At 37.7% G+C, this 13,323-nt stretch overlaps 2 protein-coding genes and 1 pseudogene across 3 annotated transcripts; all 3 read right to left on the reverse strand.

Annotated features, from left to right (window-relative positions):
- Nucleotides 1–394: 394 nt before the first annotated feature.
- On the reverse strand, nucleotides 395–5,179 carry LOC113070028 (acetylcholine receptor subunit gamma-like; annotated as a pseudogene).
- Nucleotides 5,180–7,545: 2,366 nt separating this feature from the next.
- LOC113070025 (uncharacterized) lies at nucleotides 7,546–11,333 on the reverse strand. 2 transcript variants are annotated; one of them, XM_026243181.1, is made up of 7 exons: nucleotides 11,071–11,333; nucleotides 10,328–10,495; nucleotides 10,024–10,175; nucleotides 9,474–9,897; nucleotides 9,069–9,131; nucleotides 8,817–8,923; nucleotides 7,546–8,039 (listed from the first exon to the last, which is right to left on the reverse strand). In XM_026243181.1, the coding sequence occupies exons 1-7, from the start codon at nucleotides 11,186–11,188 to the stop codon at nucleotides 7,866–7,868; spliced, it is 1,206 nt and encodes a 401-aa protein (XP_026098966.1). In that variant the 5' UTR covers nucleotides 11,189–11,333; the 3' UTR covers nucleotides 7,546–7,865. The 2 variants fall into 2 exon arrangements, with proteins under 2 accessions (XP_026098966.1, XP_026098967.1); XM_026243182.1 differs by lacking the exon at nucleotides 11,071–11,333 and having other exon boundaries at nucleotides 10,024–10,170; nucleotides 10,328–10,418.
- An 87-nt stretch (nucleotides 11,334–11,420) lies between these two features.
- On the reverse strand, nucleotides 11,421–12,299 carry LOC113070024 (serine protease 56-like). Its single transcript, XM_026243180.1, has 4 exons — nucleotides 12,201–12,299; nucleotides 11,949–12,105; nucleotides 11,691–11,833; nucleotides 11,421–11,558 (listed from the first exon to the last, which is right to left on the reverse strand). The coding sequence occupies exons 1-4, from the start codon at nucleotides 12,231–12,233 to the stop codon at nucleotides 11,421–11,423; spliced, it is 471 nt and encodes a 156-aa protein (XP_026098965.1). The 5' UTR covers nucleotides 12,234–12,299.
- Nucleotides 12,300–13,323: the final 1,024 nt, after the last annotated feature.

Here is a 13,323-nt window from a genome sequence, read left to right on the forward strand (position 1 = left end):
AATCTATATATTATTGCATATGCTAATTATTTAAAAGATATATTAATATTAAAATTAAGACTTTTACATACCAAAAATAAATCTAAATAAAATAAATAAACAAGGCCATTTTTGATTCTAATAATTTTTTTTTCTTTTTGTGAGAAAGCTTTTCTAGAAATTGTTAAAAATAGCAACAAATTAAAGAAAAGGGGAAAAATTAAATAATAACTTAAATGTTGAATCTTTAGTCTTTTCTGCATCATTCGACTCTAGATGCACTCTTCTTGTTTTTTGAAAGCTTGTGATTAGCTATGCTTACTATACATAATTTGTTGTGTAAAGACACTTTATGACATGAATCAATACCAATTCAGCTGCTAAATAGACACATCAACAACATATCTTACCATTTCAGTTCCTGAGGTCTTTGTGGCTGCTGGGCAGGTGCAGAAGTGACGGGATAAGGGTTTCCTTTACTGAGAAGCTTCAAACACTGTGTTAGTAGTTGTAATGCTACTCCTACACTGAACACCCACCTCCTGCCCTGCTCTCTCCTTCCCGGATCTGCTCTTTGTCAGACAGAAAAGTACCAGTCAGCCATGTAATTAAGATCCTCCTCAAGTTAGTGGGGGGTAGAGGACTAACCTGAAACAATTCATTTGATTTCTTGCAGAAGATCATCATTTACATGTAGAAATTTACAGTTTTTATTTTCAGCAAAGCATCAACTGTTGAATCACTACACAGAATTAAAGTTGATAAAGAAATTGACAGGCAATAACAAGCAAATAATATGACATTCATATTCATCAATATCTCATCAAAGCCAATTCAAGTTTCAAATGACTTCGGATTCAGCAAGCTCTCTTCTCTGGAGACCTTCGATCACTTTTGTAAACATGAAGCACTACTAAATTAAAATGCAGAGAGCTTGCCATATTTTAGAACAATCTGATGGCTTTTCGTCTCCAGAGTTTGTTTTCGTCTTCAACAAAGTCCTCTAGACTTCTGCTGGAGTTTCTCTGAGTCTGAGGTTGTTAACTTGCATTCAGCCTGTGATGTCTCCAGATGAGATTTCAGGCAGGTATTTTTTAGGGTCTCCCGGGAAGGGTTGAGATGGGGCCTGGTTGAAATGTCCCATCAGGAAGATTCCGATGGTGCCCAATATAAACAGTAGCGCCATGACGATGAAGCACATCCTGTCAATCACTCTGGCAACCAGAAACCATTCTTCATTTTCCTGCAGAATGAGAAGAAAGGATGACTGGAATTTAGACGTCAACACTAGTTTTTCAGGGGTTGGTAAGTTAAGCCCAAACACAAACATCCACTGTTCTTGTGTAAATAAGAGACACTTTCAGCCTCATGTTTGGAGAATTCTGGAACAGCCACTTACACTTTGAAAGTCATTTTGGTGCTTGGCACTTTCAGCAATGTGTTTACAGGAAGACACACACTGATGCACTTCTGATGAAGCTGAAGCCAAACTGGATTCTAGATCCTGTGCTGTGTTCCCTCCCAGACCATTTTCTGAGGTCAGACCACAAAAAAGCTAATTTAAGGCCAGAAACCATATGGCAGAAAAAAAAAAAAAAAAATATATATATATATATATATAGAAAGCTGTGCATTGTGACACCTGTTAGCATTCACTGGAGTCTGACCTTTGGCCAGCAGGAAGTAGACAAGTAACCCGAGGGATGAGAAAAGGACACAGGGCACGATGATATTGATGATGTAGAACAGAGGTTTCCTCTGGATGATGAGGAAGAACATGATCTCCTGCTACTCCAATTCGTCTGGGCTGTATCGCTTGTTCACAACCTTCTTAGCAGGGCGGTGCTTAATAATCCATTCCCCATTCTCTAACCAATCAGGGCACAGGAAAAAATGCATGTTAATGAGTAAAATGGTCATTAGTGGTGTCGACTGAGACAAACACTACTCTAAGGGCTAAGGGATAAGGATATGAACAAAATCTATTGTATTTATAATGGGTCAAAACCACTTAAACTTAGTAAACCAGTTTAAGGGTGGGTTTATAGACCAGTTTAAGGTGTTTATTTTTTTTTACCCGTTATAAATACAATAACATAAAAAGTAAGCATCACAATTTTAGGTTTTATCCATAAATTATACGAAATGATTCACATGCCAAAGAATCCAGAAGAGAGAATATCCAGAATTCATACATACATTTTTCTGGGGTTTGGAAGTTAAAATGTGATATTACTTTAATTGTATATTTGTTTGTATTGTATGATAAAATTGGCAAAAAAAAAAAAACAAACAAAAAAAAACATTAGAGAACTGTTGCAACCGCCCAAAACAACAATTGATGGTAAAAAAAAATAAATAAATAATAATAATAATGTCAAGTAAAAATTATTTTATAGCGCTTATCACAATGCACATTGTTTCTGAGCAGCTTTACAGAAAATCATGATGTTAATGTTTATAGAAGATTAACATCTTAATGCCTTATAGTTGCATATATCAGGGCAATAGTATAGCTCAGATATGAGATATGTTTTAGTATTTATCACCCTACATAAGTATACCCAACTTTTAATAAAAGCTGTATATAGTTATGTTTTGTCACAAAAAAAAAAAAAAATTATTCAGGCAGTTGAAGCTTATCGCACATACACGATGCAACACACCTGCACCTTCTGGCATGGATAGCCTGTTGATTGTAACAACTAAATTTTACTTGATGGCAAAAAAATAATATGCTATAGGAGGTTTAGTACCAGTAAAAGCTTCTGGATCAATTTCAATCCACTCCATAGTGACATTGTCCTCGCCTGACAGCATCAGTGTGGTTTCATTGGCATTGTACGTCTCTGATCTGCCAAAGCAATCAGAGTGAAAGCCAGAATAAAGCAACTCGTCCTGTTTCTATGTAAGCTATTTACACCACTCAAAACTGTCAAGACAGACGGATCAGCCCTACCTGAACACCATGGTGCAGTTCTGCCAGTCAAAAGGGAAGTAGTTGACTTTGATGGCACAAGAGCTTTGGTAGATGGCAGGGGGAAACCAGACCACACTACCGTCAGGATCGATCAGAGCGTTAGTGTAGAGCGCCACCTCAAAACGCCCATCCACACTTCACACACATACAGGTATTTACAGGTCACATTTGATGGTCAGAATAGATACTTTCATAATTAAAAACTACAACAAAGTTGAAGATACAGTGAGATGATGATGGATCTTTACTACATTCTCTCACTTGTTCTCCAGGCCGATGTCGGGCAGCCAGATAGCTTTAGAGGGAAGACGCATACGTGTTATGTACTCATAGATCTCAAACCCTGTCCTGTTGGCCCAGCGGAGTCGATAATCGTGCCATTTCTGGAAAGAGAGAGAGAGAAAGAAAGGTATTTTGCTCTGAAATCACTGCTTACTTTACTGTACATATACAGAGATATTATTACTCTTACCATCTCAATCCAAACACAGGTGCTGAGGGTCTCTTCTTTCTCATTCTGAACATGAAGAAAGGATGACAAACCATAGAGTCACATATTTCACATAGATTTACCTTGTGTATACACACACATGCAGACTTTACCACATGCAGTATACACACACATGCACATTTACCAGAGAAATGAGGTTGGTGAGGGTCATCTTGATCTTCACATCAGTGATGTCACCATAGTTCTCCATAGGTCACATGTTCTTGTTGTATCCCACCATTAGATCTCTGTGCAGAGATCCTTCTAGATTACAGATCACATCTGAAACACACAGGACGTCAATCTAATCCCTCATTTTATTATACCTAAAAAAATAAAATAATAATAAATAATGATAATAATAATAATAATAATTTGTTCACTTTTATTTTAATTTAATTGAGGAAAGCTCTTCCACACAATTAGTTAAGGTCATATGAAAAGTATAATGTTTTGTTGAATATCACTACTAACAACAACAGCTTTGAATGTTGACTGTAAAAAATGATTGCTGCAATTAGAACAGAAATGGGAAGACCCAAAAATTATGTCATTAATTAACTAAAAATATTGCATTTAATTAATTTCTATAAAATTGAATTCAGTTCTGTGAAAAGTGATTTTTTTTTGATGGTTGTTCATGTTTATGCAATTTAAAGTATTGCTGTGAACTTTGGATTCCATATTTCCATTCTCTTAAACTCATCTTTCCCTAACTTTCGATCTTCCTGCAACTTGTGTGAATGTGTGAGTGCGTGCGTTTATGTGTTAGATTAGTTTATATGTCTTAGATTTATCTAATAAAGCCTTATTCATATTGAAAAGAGAAGTATCTTGTGTTTTGTGCTTACAAGTTAATGTCTTAAACTGCCGATCTTGTTACTGTGCTAATTAATAGTGTTTCACTAAAGTTTGGATATTAGTATCCAGCGCAGATTTGATGTTAAACGGCTCGTTCACTGAATCGCAGGGCGTCTCCGTGAACAGCCATGAAACAGTGATTCTGTTCAAATTCCCTTTAAAATCTTAAATGATTCCCTTTGAGCTAAATTGACCTGTTTCCGTTACACTTCCCAATTCTTTTAAGAGTAGTCTTCATGCTAAACTTTAGCCTTGGTTGGTTTGTGTACACACACAATTACTTTATTACTAAATACATATGTTTATGTAATTATGTAATGCTAGTGTAAATCAACAAAAAATTAACACCCTATTTCCCGCCCTCTTTGCTGACACTCAGTTCTCTAGCTTTAACACTTTATAAAGGCAACGTGTGAACATGTAAAAACCAGTGGTTTCATGAAGAATTTGTCCACTAGACCGAACCCATGCTGAATCACTGAAAACTTCACAAGGTCACAATCCATGCCCCTTTGTGCATAACAAACCCCTCAGAACTCAGAAGAACACACCATATTACCTGAGAATAAGAGTGTTAGAAGGCTCCATAACCAGACGGTTTTTGAGGAAGAGATCAGTTCCATGTCTAAAATCCTCAGAGCAGCATTAGTGAAGAAGGGCTCTCCAGCTGTGTGTGTGTGTGTGTGTGTGTGTGTGTGTGTGTGTGTGTGTGTGTGAGGGAAACACAGTTGTTTAGGAATGGGAAGGGTTACAGGAAAAATAGGTGTGGTTCCAAACTTGAATCCTCATTGTTATTTTCAGAAAGTCCACAGAGTCTGTACCCATACAGTTCCTCACATTTTCAGCTGTCACTATACACACATGCATGTGCGCGCACACACATAGCGAAGACCTCAAAGCGAGGTCACTGGAAGCTAGTAGTTTTCTCTCTGTCTGTTTTTTCTCTGATGTCAAGCAGAGAGATAAGGTTAGAGTATCTCCCACAAGTCGGTGCACAGATGGTGTCCCAGGCATGATTTGTGGAAGGATGTGTGTCATCAGCTGTCATGTGTTCATCTCTGTCTAACTATTGTCATCTGAGGTGACAAAGATGGTCAATACACCATAAACAAATTACAAATGGGGCTGGTTTAGATTTCAATTAGGATCTTAAGGGGGTAGTGAAGTTTGAGCATGATTTATGCATGAATAGACAGTTTTCTGGAATTATTGAGTGATTGAGCAGAGCTGTGAGCTGTACTGGGTCAACGGGTGCTAATGGAGATCATATCCTCTATGGTATTATTTTAAGCCTAATGGTATCTCTGAGGCATACATTTCTGACAGCTGCATTTAGTATAATCTAAATTTTAGGATGTCTTGGAGATACATCAAATTAGAAAACTTGATACTTATCCATTTTTTTTGAAAATGCAGTCATTGTCTTTTTTTAGGGGAATAAAAATGTTTTTTAGAGGCATTTAATCATTATCAAAATATTTTTATTTTGTATTTTTATTACAGAACTGTTGCTGCTGGATCACCTCGGTTCTACTGTAAAGGAACAGATCAAACAAACAAATATGAATATACAGACAGGCAGACAGATAACCAGAGAGATATACTAACAAATGAACACACAATCTGTAGGGATTGATGGTTGGAAAGATAGACAGATATTTGAAATTGAATAAACAAATAAACGAAAGATAGGGATTGATGGATTGATGCTTTAATCGACATAGTTTGTTGTTGAAAAAACATGAATTTCATGATGTTTGACATGATGTTTAAAGTCTGAGTAAAGGAAGCAAGGGATCATAATATCTGATCATAGACAGAGAGCTCAGAAATATCATGTGTTGCCACCCTGCACCTCTACAATCCTTCGCCGATGAGAGTTGGGGTTTATTTTTAACACTTTGGAATTTTGGAATGAAGGATTCTAGACTGGTTGTTTGTATGAGGATCAGAGATACAGGTCTTAATACTACAAAATAATTCCATATAATTCCATTAGAATAGAACAGAATAGAATAGAATACTTTGGACTGGTACTACTTGTTTATTTGTGATTGCCAAGAGATGGATTAAAATGAAATTCTAGGCTAAAGTGTGATAAGAGCAAGTGCTTCCAAACCTGTCAATCATTACTTAACAGCTGTTTGCATCACTACTATGACAGTTCTTCTGGCATCAACCACCCCATCTCATGCATTATTTCTGTCTATTCATAATTCCAGTGGGGCTTTTAGTAATTGAGTCTTGAATCATACTCAAGGAATTCTATAAACATGCAAACCCATGAAACTATAGTTGATTGGCACTGTAAGTGAATTTACATTACTCTGAATAAATCACTTAAGCATGCTTCTTATGGGGAACATACTAGAATCTTTTAATGCTCATTTTGAAGCCCAGAGGGTTGTCATCAGCTCCAGATCAAGAATCAGAATTAAACTGTATGTTAGAAATCTAGGGACACCTGTCACTGAACAGCACAATAAGCACAGTACCCATATGCTGAAACACCTCAGAAATTAAATCTGAGCCAAACAAAAAAGCCCCCCTGAGTTTCCAGCACTGCTTTCCGCTGACAGAGATGTTCAGCTGCCATGAACTGACATGATCATAGCAAGCGCGGTTTCAGTGGAGGCATTTAATTAGGGTGATTTCTCACACCAATTTCTTCCCTTTTTTTTATCTTGTCCAATCTAACAAATCTAATAGAAATAAATAATAAATCTAATAAATCTAACAGAAATGTTACATGAAATACATGGCTGGGGATTTCTTTCAAAACTGATGAGTTTCAGCGGTGACTCACCTGAACACCTCTGATTGGCCATTGCATTCCTAAGTTCAACAGATTTGTGTGTGATTGGTTAAAATGCGCAACACTAAAATACGGTGCAACGTGAGAAGATCTTAATTCGATGCCACAATCGTCACTGTCTGTTCATTTTCACTTTGTTAGTAGCAGACGTTAATTTGTTTGTGCAGGGGCTTTTTTGTCCAATTTAGGGGCATTTTTGCCCCAAGTTCCCATTGCCCCAGCCTTACACAAGCTCCGCCCATATATTAAAAAGCTCAAATACTTTTTTTTCTCAATATGTGTGTTTGGTTCTTATTTTGTATAAGAATTTTGTCATAAAGTCATTGAGTGCTTTTTAAAAAGAAAAAAATAAAGAAAGACCTGACAAGCTCATAAATATAAAGACAAAATTTATTTAAATAGTTAAATCTTCGACTCCATTTAATTTTTTAGCAATTTGTTTTCATACAAAAAATACAAAGTAATACAAATAAATATATAACAAACATCAAATACCATATCTGTACAGTTTGCAGCTCAGACAGGAGGATCAACCTCTGTCCCTGGGAAATAAATTAAATCGGGGTGTACATATTGTCATGTCAGTCCAGTCTCAGTACACAGTGACCAGCTTCATCCTCCAGAAAAGTGTTAGCTGTCCTGTGATGACTCTAGAAAGAAGGTCTCATCCAATCATTTCCATAGCAGCAGGTGATCTCACATGAGAAAGTTTAGGATGTTATAATATATACAAGTGTGTTTTACGTTTTGAGAGCATCAATGGCGACGGCAATGATGCGTGGCATGCTGCGATAGAACGCTTCATTCTCCAAACCCACCAAGCTGTAAAAGGTCAAAGGTCGCCCGCCAACAGTGGCCTTGATCCGTGATTGGTACAAACCACGATCATTCTTAGAATTTAGGTCAACCAGCACCTGAGATGATGAACACACACAATGAAACATATGCAGAATTAAGATACAACACCACACAAACATAACATACATTACAAACATGTGGGCTGAGTAGAAATAAAATTTTGTTGAAATGTATCTTTTTGGGGTATTTTTTTTCAACAAACAATTAAATTAATCTTACGTGAAGGTACTGTGGAAGGCATTTATTATGTTTATGTGTGTGTATGTATATATATATATATATATATATGGGCGGAGCTTGTGTAAGGCTGGGGCCATGGGAACTTGGGGCAAAAATGCCACTAATTTGGACAAAAAGGCCCCTGCACAAACAAATTAAAGTTTTTTTTTTTTTACTTCAAATTCATCAAAGAATCCTGAAATATCTAAATATTAAGCAGCACAACTGTTCTCAACATTGATTATAAGAAAAAATGTTTCTTGAGCAGCAAATCAGCATATTAGTATTATGTGACACTGAAGACTGGATTAATGGCTGGTGAAAATTCAGCTTTGCCATTAGAAAAGAGTTCATTTAAATTGTCACATTATATTTCAGAATATTGTTTTTTTTTACTTTATTTTAAACCAAATAAATGTATGCATAAGAGACTACTTAAAAAAAAAAAAACAGACTGAAAACTTTTGAACAGTAGTGTCTGTTCTATAATCCAATACAACTTCTGTAAATATATACTTGAATGATCTGTCTGTCTGTCAAAACATGTACATAAAGTATCATATATTTTACTTGCAAATGAAATCTAGAAACTTCTACGACCCACACAGACTCACCTCCTGGAAGATCATGTTAATGTTGTTCGATGGAACAGCCAGGATCCAGTTGTACATCACTTTGGTGGTGCTGACCAGCTGAGCGGATTCAGTTACTCCTGAGCAAACTGCAAAACACAAAAAACAAAGCCTTGAAACACAACAGTAAATAATAAAAACTCACATTCCTTCAAATACATTTAATATTAACCTCATATTTCTTTTCAAATCAAATGAATGGATAGAAACGCTAAATTAAATGAGAAATAGTACCTTTGTCATTGGCTCCTCGTATCTGTCTCTTGTGTAGATCTCTCTTTCTCCTCCACAGGATCTCTGAAACAATTATTAGTCTATTAGTCTGGATATTCATGGTAAATGGTATACAAATAGTTGTTGTTGTTATTTTTTAAATAAAAAAGCAAATAGTTATTATTTTTAATAATAATATTATTATTAATAAAATATTATATAAGTATAACATTGAAGCTAAAAAAACTCAAGATTGTATTTTTGTTCAATCATTTACATTCATTCTTTGCTTAAAATATATATTATTTGAGATCTACAGTGGTCTAAACGGTGGTAAGGAGCCTACTGCAGGTTGAGAAAATTATAGTTATTGCAAAAAAGGTTTCCTGTTATTGTTTCTCAATATTCTGCTATATTAACACTTACTTTTGAAGAGTGGCTGTTGAAGCAGGGGCATCTGGGTAGGGACAGAATCAGACGGCTCCAGGGTCTTGAGTTTCGGTGGTTGTGTGGAAGGTTCCAAAGATCTGGTTGTTGTATCTATATGATCCTGAGGGGATGCTGTCATCACCGGACTTCCTGTAACACTTCCTGTGGCACTTCCTCTCAGAGCTTTATATATCAGAGCAGTCCAATAGTCTGCTGACAGTACAGACTCCTTAGATTTGGCACTATTATCCTGTTGCTGTTTTCCAGTGGTGGGAATGGTGAAATCCCTTTGAAACAGTCGGTGGTCCAATTCTGGTATGACAGGAATGCGCAGTGAGTCTAGTTTGGAACGCAGGGCAGCAATGGAGGAGAGCAGTGATCCGTCAAGCTGCTGAAGAAATGCTTTTCCACTCTCCTCTTCCTGAAATTTTCATTAAGTCACCATCAGTCTTAGTTTATTGTTAACTAATGTCCGTCTTAAACAGAAATGTAGTGAACATGCTGCTCCATCATATGTAAAACCTTTGTTTAAATTAGACAAATTTACCGGTGTGAAGAGTTGTTGCTCCTGAGAAAGTTCCTGTGAGTTTTTCAGTTCTTTGTGTAGATCCAGATCTTCAGCAATGCCTGTAAGGTAGCTCTCCCAGTCGTCCACCAGAGGGCCCACTTGCTGGAATAGTGCTGGCTGGCCAATCTGCTCTTTGAGAATAATATGTTGGTTAGAAGAATAACAATATGGAGAACGATCTAAACAGTTGCTGAAAAATATTACATTCCGGAAAGCATTGTACATCCCCCCTGAGCCATGATAAGCTTTACAAGTACAGTGCAGAAAGGTTTAATGGCTCTACCTGTTTCAAGAGCATTTCTGCGTCTTCGTGTTATATGAGCAGAGCTGTACACATTCTCCACCAACTGAGGAAGAGTCTGAGTGAAGAAGGTCAGGTCAACTTTATCTCTGATACAGTCATCGGCCCTCTGAAGCAAGTCCAGCAGAGTCTGCAGAAAGGAATGCAACTCTGTAGGGAGAAAGACAGCAGACAGTAAGAAAGGCAGTAGATGGAGGGAAGGTAAATATATTTCAGAATACATTCAAATAGAAAACTGTTTTCTATATTTCAGTATATTACTGTTTTTATCAAAGTACACTGTGAGTCTTGAGAGTTTGGACATACAGTACGTAACTCAATTTATAATTTAAGCCTTTTATTTAGGATTTAAAAAATGCTTGAAATAGGTTGTGTAGAATAAATTGTGTCTACATACAAATTTCTTTAAAAACTAGTTAATTTAAAAAAAAAATTAATTGATGATTTGAATTTCATAAAACTTTATGAGCGAGCCTACAAGTGCCCAACATACATGTGAACTCCTTCAATGCAGCATAAAAAGTATCCCAGAATGCACTTTGTTAAGATGCAGAGCTTGTCAAGATGACTAAATAATTTGCATATTTCCATTGCTTTCCATTAAAATCTGGAAAGTAGTAGTAATAAAGAATGAGTATGTACATCCAAACTAGCACTTAACATTAGGTTAATTCAGTTTAAATATATAATTCGATTTTTTTATTTAAACTGCCTGGATAACTTACTGCACTTCTTAAGCCGGCTTTGGCATTTGTCCTGAGCGAGACGCTGACAGGCAGAGGGGTCGAGGGTCGAAGAGCAGGATAGCGTGTAGAAGTGGCAGAGCGTGGTCAATTCTGACATCTGCTGTTCTTCAGACAGTTCAGTTGTCTTGAGCAGCTCAGGACATGTGGGCTCCCGACTCCCAAAGGACTCTGGAATTCAGAGAATGGAATGTAAAACGATTTTGCAGGATTTGTGGCTTTTCATTGAGCAGAAAGTGTGGGAGGGTTTAAACTCAGGGTGGTGGAGATCTTTGTTTTGTGGTGTGTGCAACATGTTGAGCAACTCACTCTGTAACTCTGTCATGACCCAGTCAGAGAAGGCGGTGACCCGTGTGTAAACCACCAGGCTTTCCCCTCTCCCCACAGCCATCCCCCCAAGAGGTGATGCCAAAGAGCTGAAACCGTCCCGATAAACGGTCCTGGAAGATCAGCGGCCCTCCGGAATCACCCTGGACACATGCAAGGACACAGATTCTAGTCAGATGATTGTAAAGCAGGTGTAGTGTTTATATAGCAGATAAGATGTTTCTTCATCTGCTGGGGTGCTTATAATGCAAGCTAGTACGATAATGTGGAGATACCTGGCATGAGTCGATACCTCCAGTGAGGTACCCAGCACAGAACATGGTATTCGTGAGCAGCTCCTTCCCCAGTGCACTGCGACAGGTGGTCTGAGACAGCAGTGGCACTTTCGCCTCCATCACCACATCTGCAGAGGGTCCGTCTTCACACACACAGAGAATCAAGACAAGCATGAATACTTCAAAGCTTTTTAAGCAAATGTTGTGTGATATTATTAGGCTCTTTTTCCAAAATATGAGTTATGCAGATTCTCTGACCCTCATATAGAGAGCCCCAGCCAGCCACCAAACAGGGTGTACCAGCCGGTGGGTCGAGGTCAGAGGGCACGCAGACAGGTGTGACCCGTTCAGACAGAATAACTGGAGAACTCAGCTCCACCAGAGCAATGTCGTTATTAAACGTCTTTGGGTTAAACTACAACAAGAGAAAAGGATTGGATACAATAGGGACATATTTAAAATAAAAAGAAATACAAACAAATATATATATATATATATATATATGTTTACCTTCGGATGAGTGATGATGCGATTGACTTTCATGATCTGCTCATCAGGGTCAGTTTTTTTGAGGTCAAACTCTCCCACTACCGCTGTCCAATAACTCTCACTGCGGCTCCTAATTGGAGGAGACGTTCACAAAACATTTGAGTACATACACAAATAAAGCAACAAGACACAGCACAATTAATTATCCTTTTCAGAAAATGGCGAGAACATAATATGATAAAAGTCAGTGCTGTATGGTTCATTATTTTGAATGTTATGGCACATTTAATCACTGTCAAAAGTGTGTGCTGTTCTGGTATTTTACAACAGCTTCAAATGTTTCTCATTTCATCACATCGGAGCAAAACAATTGTATGTTCTCAGTACCAATACAAATAGCAAGATTGTCAAGTGAAAAGGCAATAAGGTATCCCACTTCACATTCAGTTTAAATATGTAGATATGTATTTGTGCTTTTACCCAGCAAAGCAATGGCAGCAGTGAGGACCCAAGAGCTGTCAACCAGCACGCCCCCCACACATCAGAGCGCCATCCAGCCGAAGGTTCACCAGCCATGGCCAGCTGCCCAGAGGAGCAGGAGATCCCCCCATGATACGAGAACGAGGCTGTGTCAGGTTTTGTGAGACAGAGAAACGCTGGCCACACACAGCTACAAAAAGGGAAGTTACATCAATAAATAGATCTTATTAGTTCCTCTAAAAGTCCATTGACAATCATAGTCAAGGTTTATTTTTGATTACATTTTTTATTTTAATCATGCAGATTATGTAAAATTATGTATATATGAAAGTTCTGAGTATGTTTACATTATTTACTTAATTTTTTTTTACCCTGTGCTGTGGTCTGTGTGGCCGGCTCCAGGTTCTGCATGTGTTGAGCAGACTGCACTGCAGGACGCGAGCACTGCAACTCTCTCCCATGACTCTGACGCACAGGTCCTTTGTTCACTTGTGCAGGTGTGCACCGGCGTTTGTAGTAGCCACAGGCCTGACTCAGCAACCAACTCCTCTCTCCTTCATCAGCTTCCTCCTGAGCGCGAGAGATGACCTGACAGCTCGGCTCTGACTGTGTATCCTCTGGAGAAGCTACGGAATAACCACCACCATCAGAATCCGTGTTTAAA

The sequence above is a fragment of the Carassius auratus genome, unplaced genomic scaffold (assembly GCF_003368295.1).
Source record: "Carassius auratus strain Wakin unplaced genomic scaffold, ASM336829v1 scaf_tig00002785, whole genome shotgun sequence".
NCBI classification, from domain to species: domain Eukaryota; kingdom Metazoa; phylum Chordata; class Actinopteri; order Cypriniformes; family Cyprinidae; genus Carassius; species Carassius auratus.